Source organism: Schistocerca serialis, unplaced genomic scaffold, assembly GCF_023864345.2.
Source record: "Schistocerca serialis cubense isolate TAMUIC-IGC-003099 unplaced genomic scaffold, iqSchSeri2.2 HiC_scaffold_1420, whole genome shotgun sequence".
Classification (NCBI taxonomy): domain Eukaryota; kingdom Metazoa; phylum Arthropoda; class Insecta; order Orthoptera; family Acrididae; genus Schistocerca; species Schistocerca serialis.
The window spans coordinates 7594465-7608938 of record NW_026047648.1 but is presented as its reverse complement, the minus strand read 5'-3'; the positions used below and the strand labels follow the sequence as shown (position 1 = coordinate 7608938).

Sequence of the window (14474 nt, the reverse complement as noted above, 5' to 3'; positions counted from 1 at the left end):
ATATTTAATCGAAAGAGAACGACAAATTCCTTTTCGTGAAGACGCTATTAAAATACACTCGACCCTGCACGACCAATTCTCAGCACCTATATTTAAGGAAATACTGCGTTATGCATGGTTTGCTTCCAAATTATCAGCTGAAAGAGACGTTTTTGAAAATGTTAACGAGGTTTGTTTTTCCATGGAAAACCTCGAAAGACCTTGCGTATGCAAAAACATAGCATTTATTCAGTGCAGCTGGTGCCGTTTAACTTTATGTTTCCCATGTTTTTAAGAAAAATAACCTTGTGCAACTTGTACTCGTAATGTCGAAAGCGACGATTAATTGTACATCTTTCGAAAGCCGTCTGTGCCAGTCAAAACTTGGAGGTAACAAGTCGCTACGGGCTCCTTCCAGGTATGAGGGATTTCTCAAATCAGGGACAGGCATACATTTTCAGTATCACTATATGCGTTTCGTCGTATACTAGTCGGTAGTTATGAATATTATATTATTTGTGATAATATAAATTTGTAGACTGCCAAATAACATTGTAAAATTAATAAAAGTTAATCCGATTACACATATTTTCCCCATAATATCAATTGCAATACAAATAATAAAGAAAATTACCGTGTTGAAAACAAAAGAAAAACTGACTAACGGGACTCGATCCAGCAATCCCGCGATAATCGGGCTCGAGCGCATACTTTTTTAATTTTTTTATTTTTATTTATTTATTTATTTTTTTAATCTAATTTTGTTCATTGTATCTGCTCGGGGCGGACATGGAAAGACACCCATTTCAGTTCGTTGTTGATCTATTAACTGAGTTTTTTTATTACAGAGGGCAGCTGACCCTCTGACCAAACACGCTGAGTTACTGTGCTGGCTCCCCTTGGCTGCCGGCGCTTCATGTTAAAAATGGCCATGCACAGGTATATATTTGACGACCGAAATTATCTTGTGATTTTCTCAATAACGCTTGAGAAGTACGCGCTACTGCTTACACATTTTGTTGTCCTAATGGAGTACTACGAGTGTACGAAGTTTGAAGTAAATCCATGTTCCAAACGTTGTGGGCTCCCCTTGTTAGTGTTGTACATTTCAGAGCTGTGGAAGGAAGATTCTGCAGAAAGAGGGGGAAAAAAAATTCAAAAGTTTTATGTGAAATGATAGATATATCATTGCTATTACTATTGTTTACTTGTGCTTTTCCTATGTCCAACAAACATTTTGTAGATATTTCTACAGTTCAAAGAATAATTACCTCCTGTTAAAAAGTGAAAATTGGCATTCATAAGATCATACACTCTGTTCCAAAAGTAATGGGATACATTCTAATATCATGTCTAACATCCTTTTGCGTGGCATAGTGCACCGACTCGACGTGCAGAAATATTGAGGCGTGCTGCATCTAAAGCTGTCTGCAATTGCGAAAGTTTTGGCTGTGCTGTACTTTGTTCACAAACTGACTTGTTGATTATGCCCCTCAGGTGTCGGATAGTGGCCGTATCGTTTGCTCGAACTGTCCAGATAGTTCTTCCTACTGACTGCAAACAACTGTGGCCCAGTAACACGATGCACTGTCATCTGCAAAAATTCGATCATCGACTGGAAATGCGAAGTCCACGAATGCCTGCAACTAGTCCCCAAGTAGCCGAACGTGACGAAGTCGGCCACTGATTGGTTCAGTTGGACCAGAGCCCATTTCATTTAGCTCGGCGCACACCTATATCGAGCCAACACCCACTTGCAGAGTGCCCGTCTGACAACTGGGATCTGTGCCACACTCGAACCCTGCCGTCTCAAACCGATACGGTCAGGAGCAGTAGTTGGGAAGACAGTGGGACAGGGTTGTAGCCTCTCCCTGATGTTATTCAATCTGTATATTGAGCAAGCAGTAAAGGAAACAAAAGAAAAATTCGGAGTAGGTATTAAAATTCATGGAGAAGAAGTAAAAACTTTGAGGTACGCTGATGAAATTGTAATTCTGTCAGAGACGGCAAAGGACCTGGAAGAGCAGTTGAACGGAATGAACAGAGTCATGAAAGGAGGATATAAGATGAACATCAACAAAAGCAAAATGAGGATAATGGAATGTAGTGGAATTAAGTCGGGTGATGCTGAGGGAATTAGATTAGGAAATGAGACACTTAAAGTAGTAAAGTAGTTTTGCTATTTGGGGAGCAAAATAACTGATGATGGTCGAAGTAGAGAGGATATAAAATGCAGACTGGCAATGGCAAGGAAAGTGTTTCTGAAGGAGAGAAATTTGTTAACATCGAGTATCGACGTAAGTGTGAGGAAGTCGTTTCTGAAAGTATTTGTATGGAGTGTAGCCATGTATGGAAGTGAAACGTGGATGATAAATACTTTGGACAAGAAGAGAATAGAAGCTTTTGAAATGTGGTGCTACAGAAGAATGCTGAAGATTAGATGGGTACATCATATAACTAATGAGGAGGTATTGAATAGAATTGGGGAGAAGAGGAGTTTGTGGCACGACTTGACAAGAAGAAGGGATCGGTTGGCAGGACATGTTCTGAGGCATCGAGGGATCACCAATTTAGTACTGGAGGGCAGCGTGGAGGGTAAAAATCGTAGAGGGAGGCCAAGAGATAAATACACTAAGCAGATTCAGAAGGATGTAGGTTGCAGTAGGTACTGGGAGATGAAGCAGCTTGCACAGGATAGAGTAGCATGGAGAGCTGCATCAAACCAGTCTCTGGACTGAAGACAACAACAACAACAACAACAACACGGTCGGAGCCCGGGAGAGGCGCTACCGGCGACGTTGTGCCGTTAGCAGAGACACTCGTGTCGGTCGCCTGCTGCCGTGGCGTGTTAACGCCAAATTTCGTCGCACTGTCCTGACGGGTACGGTTGCCGTGTGTCCCAAATTGATTTCTGCAGTTATTTCACACTACACGGTGAGAGGTAATGCCCGGAATTTCATATTCTCGGCACAGTCTCGACACCGTGGATCTCGGAATACTGAATTCCGTAACGATTTGCGAAGAGGAATGTCCCGTGCGTGTGGGTCCGGCTACCCAAACTGTGTGAGACGCTGTTAGTTCCCGTAGTGCAGCCGTAATCACACTGGAAGCCTTCTCACAGGAACCACCCAAGTACAGAGGACAGCCGTGCCCTGCTGTACGCCGAACTACCGCCGTCTGTGTGTGTGCTGTCCCACGGCTTTGGTCATCTCGTTCTGTGACGAGAGTGTAAGTGCTGTTATAAATACTGTCTCGTCTATCTTCATCACCACAAATAACTTTATGTCCAGAAACGAAATAAAAAAAAATGTGTGGAGCAAATACCACTTAGCTGCCAGTAGGTACTGACTGTCACGATTGCCTTTCTTGTATTGTTCTTTGCTACAAATATGTGAACAGCAGTACGTCTTTTTTAAATGTTATTATTTGGTAATCCGCTTCCTCTCCTAAAGACATGTACCTTTTGTATAAAAGTGACATTACTAAAAAATGGTACTGAAACAGAGGATGACCGACTAAAGGCTGAAATATTAAATGTCTTTTTCCAAAGCTGTTTCACAGAGGAAGACTGCACTGTAGTTCTTTCTCTAGATTGTCGCACAGATGACACAATGGTAGATATCGAAATAGACGACAGAGGGACAGAGAAACAATTAAAATCGCTCAAAAGAGGAAAGGCCGCTGGACCTGATTGGATTCCAGTTCGATTTTACACAGAGTACGCGAAGGAACTTGCCCCCCCTTCTTGCAGCGGTGTACCGTAGTTCTCTAGAAGAGCGTTGCGTTCCAAAGGTTTGGAAAAGGGCACAGGTCATCCCCGTTTTCAAGAAGGGACGTCGAACAGATGTGCAGAACTATAGACCTATATGTCTAACGTCGATCAGTTGTAGAATTGTGGAACACGTATTATGTTCGAGTACAATGACTTTTCTGGAGACTAGAAATCTACTCTGTAGGAATCAGCACGGGTTTCGAAAAAGATGATCGTGTGAAACCCAGCTCGTGCTATTCGTCCACGAGACTCAGAGAGCCATAGACACGAGTTCCCAGGTAGATGCCGTGTTTCTTGACTTTCGCAAGGCGTTCGATACAGTTCCCCACAGTCGTTTAATGAACAAAGTAGGAGCATATGGACTATCAGACCAATCGTGTGACTGGATTGAAGAGTTCCTAGATAACAGAACGCAGCATGTCATTCTCAATAGAGAGAAGTCTTCCGAAGTAAGAGTGATTTCAGGTGTGCCGCAGGGGAGTGTCGTAGGACCGTTGCTATTTACAATATAAATAAATGACCTTGTGGATGACATCGGAAGTTCACTGAGGCTTTTTGCAGATGATGCTGTGGTGTATGGAGAGGTTGTAACAATGGAAAATTGTACTGAAATGCAGGAGGATCTGCAGCGAATTGACGCATGGTGCAGGGAATGGCAATTGAATCTCAATGTACACAAGTGTAATGTACTGCGAATACATAGAAAGATCCCTTATCATGTAGCTACAATATAGCAGGTCAGCAACTGGAAGCAGTTAATTCCATAAATTATCTGGGAGTAGGCATTAGGAGTGATTTAAAATGAAATAATCATATAAAGTTGATCGTCGGTAAAGCAGATGCTAGACTGAGATTCACTGGAAGAATGCTAAGGAAATGCAGTCTGAAAACAAAGGAAGTAGGTTACAGTACGCTTGTTCGCCCAATGCTCGAATACTGCTCAGCAGTGTGGGATCCGTACCAGATAGGGTCGATAGAAGAGATAATCCAATGGAGAGCAGTGTGCTTCGTTACAGGATCATTTAGTAATTGCGAAAGCATTACGGAGATGATAGATAAACTCCAGCGGAAGACTCTGCAGGAGAGATGCTCAGTACGGGCTTTTGTTGAAGTTTTGAGAACCTACCTTCACCGAGGAGTCGAGCAGTATATTGCTCCCTCCTACGTAATTCTTGCGAAGAGACCGTGAGGATAAAATCAGAGAGATTAGAGCCCACACAGAGGCGTACCGACAATCTCTCTTTCAACGAACGATACTAGACTGGAATAGAAAGGAGAACCGATAGAGGTACTCGAGGTACCCTCCGCCACACACCGTCAGGTGGCTTGTGGAGTATGGACGTAGATGTAGATGTAGACTCTTCTCCGATTGCACTATCCCGGTAGCATATCTCGTCAGCTTGCTAGTGGTGACTGTAAGCAAATGGAAAAATCCTGTTCAGTATTGGTAGGATTTCAAATTGAAGCAAAGACTGACGACTAGCTTCGAGTGTTCAGAAATACAAAATTGCACACTTCACAAAACGTAAAAACCTGGTATTCTGTGACTACAATATCAAAGACACACAGTTGGAATTCGTGCACAGCACAAGTGTCGTGTAAACAGACTCCTTCACAGACTGATGGCATCGTCTTAGTTTTCTACCGATGAGCTAAAGTCTGCCACCTGTTGTCCTATGACTGATCCGTGTGTGACGGTTTTACTTCACATCCCCACAAACTGTTACGTCTCAGTATTTGCACGAGTTGCCCGATTCCATTTGTCACTCATTGATGTTTTTATCATAGGATGCTATGGATTTCTTTTCTTCTTTTTTTTCTCTCGTCCTTTTGTGAAGTGCAGAGTTTCATATTTCTAAACATTAAAGGAAATTGACAGTCTTTACACCACTTTTAAATTTTAACAAGATCAGATTGAACATTTGTGCAGCCATTTTGTACTGAACTTTGTTACAGCTAACCACACCATTTCTAATGAGTCTGAGGTTGCTATTGACACGATCTGCCAGCTCATTAGTATAGAGTAGGAACAGTGCAAATGTCTGAACACACTTCCCGCTGCACGACAGAAGTTACTTCACCCGTCAATGACCCCCCGTGTAAGATAACGTGCTGCATTCTTCCTGCCGAGAAATCGTCAATCTAGTCACAAAATTAGAATTGTATACTTGTCTACATGAAAGAAGGGTAAAGACAGTTCAGGCTGCAGTATGTTTGTTAGTAGCATTGCTATGTCTATCCACTGCTCGACTCTGTTTGGAGAAGAAATTAATTTTTGCATTGCAGTTTTCAGAGTGTGATTTTTTTGTATTGCGTGGTTCTTTACAGCAAAGTAATATCTTTTGCAGGATCCTGTATGTATCAAAATTGAACCGGAACATGATCAATGTGCAGCTACACTTCCGGTCCCAGAAGCGACAAAAATTAAGGTATGCACCAAATTCCTGTTACTGCTTCCTGGCACAGAGAGAGAGAGAGAAGGCAAAAAGTCTTATAACTTGTTTTGTTCAGTCATCTCCATACTGTGTTGTTAATGGAGCCAATGAACATATGTTAAAGAAAATACACAACACAGAAGGAAATTAATTTTGATATATTCCTATTTATTGCACAGAGTTTTAAACATAAAACAGTAAGTTACAGTAATTAACAATCATTCACTCGTGTCAGACTAATGTATTTCTCACAATTCTGATAGGACAAATGGGTTCAAAATTTAAACAGTCCAGTAGTGTATGACTAGGAATATGTGAGGTTGTATAGAGTAATGAAGATGTGGAAATTGCAAAAATTAAGTACAAAGAAATTACATAACCCTCCCCCCCCCCCCCCCCCCCCCCTCTTCTCTCTCTCTCTCTCTCTCTTTCTCTCTCTCTCTCTCTCTCTCTCTCACACACACACACACACACACACACACACGTGCGCCAATTTACCAAGGCAATCACAAGTAATGTATCCTCACAACCATTGAGAAGAAATATTTTCGAACACAACTACAATAACCTGCTATACAAATATTAAAAGATAATTATGAGAGTAGTATTGACAGCAGAAAATAATATACAAATAATTATACAAATAATTGCAGTAAGATAATAGAACAGTAACAGATGTGTTTCACGAATCAGATGTCAAACTGTACCACGAATATGAGCTGCACTGCAGACAGACAGTTGGAGTGTGTGTTTTTTGGTAGATATTTCATTAAAATGTTCTAAATATAATGACTACAGTCGCAGCAATGTACGTCTTGTTATGCATGTATTTAGCTTTTGCTCTACACAAAATAAAATTAACCCATTGATGGTGGTGAATCTCCAACAAAATATGAATGGCTGAAAAAAGAAACAGTCTTATTTGTTCAAGGCAGAATCCTCCTCAAAAGCTTTATTGCGTATCAGTGATGTAGCTCGCTTCTCGAGGTTTTGGAGCTACCTTCCTTCTGTGTGACAAGAAACTTGCATTCCTGGCATACTGTAAACTATCTGTACTTTTCATATACCTTGCTGTTTTTGTTTTCCTCCTCCTATATCATCAGCTAATCAAAGCCGTTATTTCTCATTCCTTCTCCGACAAGTCAACTTTTTCGTGTCACTGTTCATTCTGTGCTGATGACGCATGTTGGACAGGAATATGATGTGGAAATTTTGTAACACAGTGTTTATAAGACAGACATTTCTTAAATTCTGTGTAAGTAGAGGGAAACATTCCAGGTGGGAAAAATATATCTAAAAATAGAGATGCTGTAACTTACGAAACAAAAGCGTTGGTATGTTGATAGAGACAATAAAAAACACACAAACACAAATTTCAAGATTTCTCAAACCAAGGTTGCTTCATCAGGGAAGAGGGAAGGAGAGGGAAAGACGAAAGGATGTCGGTTTTAAGGGAGAGGGTAAGGAGTCGTTCCAATCCCGGGAGTGGAAAGACTTACCTTAGGGTGAAAAAAAGGACAGGTATACACTCGCACACACACACATATCCATCCACACATGTCTGTATGTGTGGATGGATATGTGCGTGTGTGCAAGTGTATACCTGTCTTTTTTTCCCCCCTAAGGTAAGTCTTTCCGCTCCCGGGATTGGAACGACTCCTTACCCACTCCCTTAAAACCCACATCCTTTCGTCTTTCCCTCTCCTACCCTCTTTCCTGATGGAGCAACTGCGGGTTGCGAAAGCTTGAAATTTGTGTGTGTGTGTGTGTGTGTGTGTGTGTGTGTGTGTGTTTGTGTTATCATTGTTACTGTTTTCGAGGTGCTCAGTCCAAAGACTTGTTCTGCAGCTCTCCGTGACACTCTGCTGACCTGTGCGAGCACCTTGACCTCTACAGCTCTGCAATCTTTACACCACATACTTGCCCCTCCCCTTTCCATCAGCAACGTGACTTATTTGTCGACGTCTCGTTACGTGACGGCAGTGACTGACACTTTTTCTCAGGATGTGCCCTGATTGTTCCCCCCATCCCACCTCATTAGTTAATTCATCTACCCGTCCAATCTTCTGAATTCTTCTATGGAACGTTTGAACAACTTCTATTCTAGTCTGGATTTTTTGTTGCCAACGCTTCACTTCTGGACGAGGCTTCAATTCAGACAAATACCTTCGGAAAAGACTTCCTAACATTTAAATTTGAAACAATGGAAAATCCAGGATGGAATGTAACAATACCAGAAAAGGAAAGTAGCTACTCACCATATAGTGGAGATGCTGAGTCGCGACAGGCACAATAAAAAGATTGACACAATTAAAGCTTTTGGCCATTAAGGCCTTTGTCAACACACACACACACACGCACACACACACACAAATATGCAACTTGCACACGCATCTGCATCAGATCTGCATCACAGGCTGTGAAGCAGTCAGTAAGATGAGCCTGTGCCGTATGGATCCTTCCCACAGCACCAGCTTTTCTGAATTGTGCAGGTGGGAACTTTCCCTGCAGTACATCCCACGTTTCCGTAACCCTCCTGGCCTCGATCTTTGTCAGTCGCTGTCCTCACCCATCCAGCCCCCTCCCTGTTCCCATTCCAGCACTACACAGCCGTCATTTCACCGCCACACCCAGTCTTTTAATTTCTTTTATTTCTCCCCTTTTCGCTACTTACCCCGTCCCACCTCCGTACCTTCTCTCCTGCCCTCCGTCTTAACTGCAGCACTTGACTGTCCACCACTCCCACCATACTGTTCCCTCCCCCTCCCCGCCCCAGCCTCCTCCTTACCCCCACCCAGTCGCCACTCCTATCATGCACGGGTGCTGCTGTTCGCAGTCTTGTCTCAGCTCTCTGAGACTGCTGAGGTGTGTGTGTGTGTGTGTGTGTGTGTGTGTGTGTGTGTGTGTGTGTCTATATACTGCTGACAAAGGCCTTAATGGCCGAAAGCTTTGATTGTGTGAATCTGTTTATTGTGCCTGTCGCGACTCAGCATCTCCACCATATGGTGAGTAGCTACTTTCCCTCTCTGGTATTGTAACATTTAAATTTATATTAGACATTAACAAATTTCTCTTTTACAGAAATGTGTTCTTGTATACCCTGTCCACTGTGGCTGCGGTCATTTATTTTGCTGTCCAAATAGCAAAACTCGTGTACTGTTTTGTGTGTCTCATTTCCTTGTCTCAATTTCCTCAGCATTGACTTATTTAATTCCACTACATTCCACTGCCCTTGTTTTATTTTCTGATCATCATCGTATCATCTCTTATCGAGACAGTCTCCATTTCATTCGACTTCTCTTCCGAGTCCTGTGCTATTTTAGACTGAATTATAACACCGGCAGGCTTCCGAGCTTTGATATTTTGTTGTGAGCGTTAATCCTCTTTCCGAACGTGTCCTTGTTTTTTTTCCACAGTGTCCTCAATCTACAGATAACATGGGAGATGGATTACATCCCTGCCTCACTCCCTTCTCAGCCATCGCTTCCCTCTCGTGGACTCTGAAGATCACTGTTATTGTTACCACTGTGTGCTGCCCGTGCACTATACATATCGGAATGTCGACTCACAAAAGATATCGGTAGATGTAAGACAGATCCTAATCTCGCTGTGTAAAGTAAATGCATAAATACGTAAATAATAAATTGTTTGTGTTGCAGCCATTTGATTTGGAAGCTTTGAAGCAGGAATGGAGCGAAGATGATGTGGAGGAAGATTTCTGGGACGTGGCTCAGGTGGGGCTTCACACTATTGAGTGGTACACAGGTACCTAGTCACCCCTCGGTTTAATCCAGAATTTCATGGAATCTGTTACAGGTACCTGAGAAAGCAGCTGTAGAGAGGGATGGGGTTATGTTAAAGGTGTGTGAGAAAGCGGCTGTAGAGAAAGACGGGGTTCGTGCCGAAACACCCAAAGCAGCACAGTCATCTGAGCAGTGCGTACAGCAGGTAGGGTAACGGGGAACCTTGTGTTTCCATGTATTTCTTGCCATTGTTATTACTATTACTATTATTATTATTATTACTATTACTATTATTACTGCTACTACAGTACTACTATTGTTATTACGTACAACTGGAACCTTATTAGATCACAGTAAATATTAGATCACAGTAAATGGAAATTAACGTCAGCCTTCTGCAGAAAGTTCGTGCCAAAAATGACAGCTGCCATGAAATATAAAAATGCTTAAGCACACAGTGGCTATCTTTTTGTTCTTGTGGTTTTCAGTCCAATGCCGGTTAGATGCAGCTCTCTATACTAGTGTGTCTTCTGTAAGCCTCTCACCTGTGCATTAATGCCATGACTTACATCCATTTGAACATGCTTCTTACTCAAACCGTGATCTCCAATTACAATCTCCTTCCCCCCTCTCCCCCCTGTTTCCCTCCATTGTCAAATTATTGACTTTGTTAATATACAAACACTGGAAAGTCCAGGTTGGAATATAAACAGTATAAGGAAAGGGGAGATTGCTACTCACCGTAAAGATGACATGTCGTGTTTTTTGTGTCATCGTTGCCGCTGCAGAGTCTCGTGTCGTGGGTAGCGAGGAGAGGATGCTGTTTGGTGGCCGATACTCTCTTCCTACAACATAAGGTTCTTTATTCATAATAATACTGGGTGTATACGACATGGAAAATCCGGCAAAAACCCGGGAATTTTTTCATTCAGGAGAATACCGGGAAAAACTTGGGAATTTTTCGGAATTCCGGGAATTTTTCATTGTTTTTGCTTTCAGTTAAATTTTTGTAGTTTTGACTGGTAAGAATTGATTCTCTACAAAAGAATGCTACTGTCACCTGCTACTGGAGAAAGATACTGCAGCAATAAAATATAAATGAAAGGAAAAAAAAATAAAACTTTAGTGGCAAAGGAAATGTGCCATTTATTTCTTAACAATAAACTGCTTTCTATGGGTGTGACAACACAACTGTTTACATTAGCAGTGGGTACTAAAAGAAATCCGATAAAATTTTGGGTGTACGATAAATCACATAAATCTAAGGGCTGTCAGTTCGACTAAATACCTAGGAATTACAATTACGAACAACTTAAATTGGAAAGGCCACATAGATAATATTGTGGGGAAGACGAAACAAAGACTGCGTTTTGTTGGCAGAACACTTAAAGAGATGCGACAAACCCACTAAAGAGACAGCCTACAATACACTTGTCCGTCCTCTGCTGGAATATTGCTGCGCGGTGTGGTATCCTTACCAGGTGCGATTGACGGAGGACATCGAAAAAGTGCAAAGAAGGGCAGCTCGTTTCGTGTTATCGCGCAATAGGGGTGAGAGTGTCACTGATAAGATACGCAAGTTGGGGTGGCAGTCACTGAAACAAAGGCGGTTTTCTTTGTGGTGAGATCTATTTACGAAATTTCAATCACCAGCTTTCTCTTCCGAATGCGAAAATATTTTGTTGACGCCCACCTATGTAGGGAGAAATTATCGTCATAATAAAATAAGAGAAATCAGAGTTCAAACGGAAGGATTTAGGTGTTCCTTTTTCCCACGTGCCATTTGAGACTGCAATGGTAGAGAAGTAGTATGAAAATGGTTCGATGAACCCTCTGCCAGGCACTTAAGTGTGAATTGCAGAGTAACCATGTAGATGTAGATGTAGCAGCAAGCAGCAAAACATCTAGGGCGAGGTTTCAGTAAATTCACTGGCCCGTTTACATATCTACGTGGCTTTCCACGTGGCTGTGTACGCACTCATTGCTGTGGCTGCTCGGGGTGGTCGCGACCGAGGGGCGACTCGACCCGACAAATTGGGGCCTCGTCAGACTGTGGCACCCGAATCGTATTGTTCTAAGATGTGCTATACTTGAGGAAGTGTTGGATCAGAATACTTTAAGATCTGTTCCTGTGTTCTGCTATCTGGGACACTGAATGTTATCGCATCTCTAATCGTTAAATCACTGTAAAAGTTGCCGCAACTACACTTAAATTTATGCTCCCTAGTCGTGGCCATTAGTTCTCTGTACCATTGGCAGTATGTCTGTTGCGATTTTTTCTGCAGACGAAAAAACTGATATCTGCTTGCAGCTACTTGGAATTACTGATCATTGCACACGGTTAATGTACCAATTACCTCATCGTAACTCGAGTCCGTTGGGAGACGCAGTTGGCAATAGTTTTTGTATTAACCTGAACACTCAAAATCCCCCAATCGAAAGAAAGTATCGTATCCGTACAGTACCTCGAACACAATGAATTTCACAATGTGCTTGGAACTGTGTTAGGTATTTGAGCCGTTCCTCTTCTGTGTCATTAACTTTCCGGTACATCGGTACGCTGGTCAACGGCACTTGTCGCGCCGATTTGTCGGTGTGTTGTGTGGCCGACACGGCTCGTGCAGCCAGTAGTTGTTGTACCGTCGTCAGTAAGGTAGCAGTTTGTCGGTTCTGAAACTGAAAAGCTCGTGTCTGAGCCGTCACATTGTCCATCTGCGGCTGTAGCATGGGGGCAGGGGGAGGAGGCGGCGGCGGGGAAGCCGCGGTTTACACAAAGATGTTATAGCGAAACACAGGCGAAGCGTCCGAAAAGAGAAATTTGATTACTTTTGCGGCTCCTCTCGTGGAATACGTGCAAGAATACAACAACAGATTAGGAAAATGATCACCCATGCAAGTTAAAACACAAGAGAAGCAAGCAAAATCAGTGACCAAGTCGATTAACTCGGATCTGCACCGAATTATCCTCGTCGCCAGTTTTGTATCGTCGTTGCCACTGTAGAGTCTCGTACCGTGGGAAGCGAGGAGAGGATGTCGTGTGGTGGCCGGTATCCTCTTTGTATAACACAATTGCACATGTGTAAGGGTTCTTTGCTCACAAGAACGAGAAGAAACTTAACTTTAACCGAGCTGTTGTGGTACAAGCTTCATAGCCTCACTGCTGGTGAAGTACAAGTCCTGCTACAAATGGTCACGTAAACTGACAGACACCAACTAGAACAGTGACCGAGCTGGTAACTGAGCTGACTGCGACTGCCTGTGTCTGAAACTGGGCCGACTGTCTGTGACTGACTCCAACTGACCGGTCGTCCGGTCCTCGGCTGCGATCTAAAAACTGGCGGTCGAGAGAGTGTCGGCGGCGTGTCGCTCGCGAGTCTGCCTTCGACCTCTCTCGGTCCGACGCCTACTGTCGATCTTCTCGCAACCTCTTTGCCGACCGGTGTGCCGGTGACAGCTTACTCCGGCACGGCATCAAACACGAGCGTGACAGAAAGACAGCTACACATTTAACTTTCGACCGAAGCTTTCTTCAGAAAAGGGAAGACACACATTCGATCGCACGACCGAGTACACCTCACGCACACACAACCACCACTCTGGCAGCTCGGACTGGAATACTCTGTCACGTGGAACGAAAGTGGCAATTTGGAGTGGGTGGGTAAGGGGAAGGGATAGCAGGGTACAGGTGGGGGGACAGAAGAGTGCTATCTGCACAGCGTGCAGGGACTGGAACGACAACAGGCGCAGCGTCTGCAGCAGGGGAGGGGGGGGGGGGGGGAGGCTGGGAGGGATAGGGAAGAGGGGAAAAGGAGAAGAGTGGGGAAGGGAAAGGACTGGCAGGTGAATTGGCAGAGGGCAGCTCACAGTGACGGTTACAGGACGAGAATAGGGAGTACGTGACTGTCTACCGTATCATCCTTCGTCGTCGGCGTTGTCATTGTTGCCGTGAGGCACCGTTATACCAAGTGTAAAGGCGCGTCGATCTTAGAGCACGAGATATGGTAACCTTAAGTCACTGACAACACACAACGGTCACGGTAGCACCTGATTCCAGAATAGCTGCAGTGGGTAGGATCTACCAACTACCCCTCTTGGCCAGGTCCCCAAAACTTAACTCGTAACGAGATCCCTTCGAAGCAAATTGTCATAACGATCATCTATAAAGGCTTCGTATAATCAGAAGAAATGTTACAGTTTATGGAATAATAACAGATACGACCAAACTGTCTTGTTTCTTCTGTTTTATTTAATGTAACGTTGTTCACAGTTTTATTTCGCATTCACCACTCGTACACACTCTGATGCGGACTATATGCGAGTGCCCGAACCCTGACTCCCAAGTCCCAACAGTTTTGGTTGCCAGACACCAACAGTCAATGATAATAATGCAGTATTTTGTAATTGACTCTTCTAGGTTAGCCACCGCCCTCCACGAATGTTTGTTAGGCGTAAGACAATTACGCACTTTTCTCTCTGATCCGCAATTATTAAGAGTTTGTTTCTGTGTCTATCGACCTGCCAGCGCTTTTTTTTTTTTTTTTTTGT

General features: G+C 43.3%; 1 protein-coding gene across 1 annotated transcript in view; it reads left to right on the top strand.

The window, feature by feature from the left end:
* LOC126443026 (GDNF-inducible zinc finger protein 1-like) overlaps window positions 1-14474 on the top strand; it is a 115818-nt gene that overhangs the window by 79048 nt on the left and 22296 nt on the right. The window contains exons 8-10 of the mRNA XM_050090873.1: window positions 6100-6180; window positions 9846-9920; window positions 10003-10134. Coding sequence (XP_049946830.1) covers window positions 6100-6180; window positions 9846-9920; window positions 10003-10134 — 288 coding nt within the window. The remainder of the gene's footprint in view (window positions 1-6099; window positions 6181-9845; window positions 9921-10002; window positions 10135-14474) is intronic.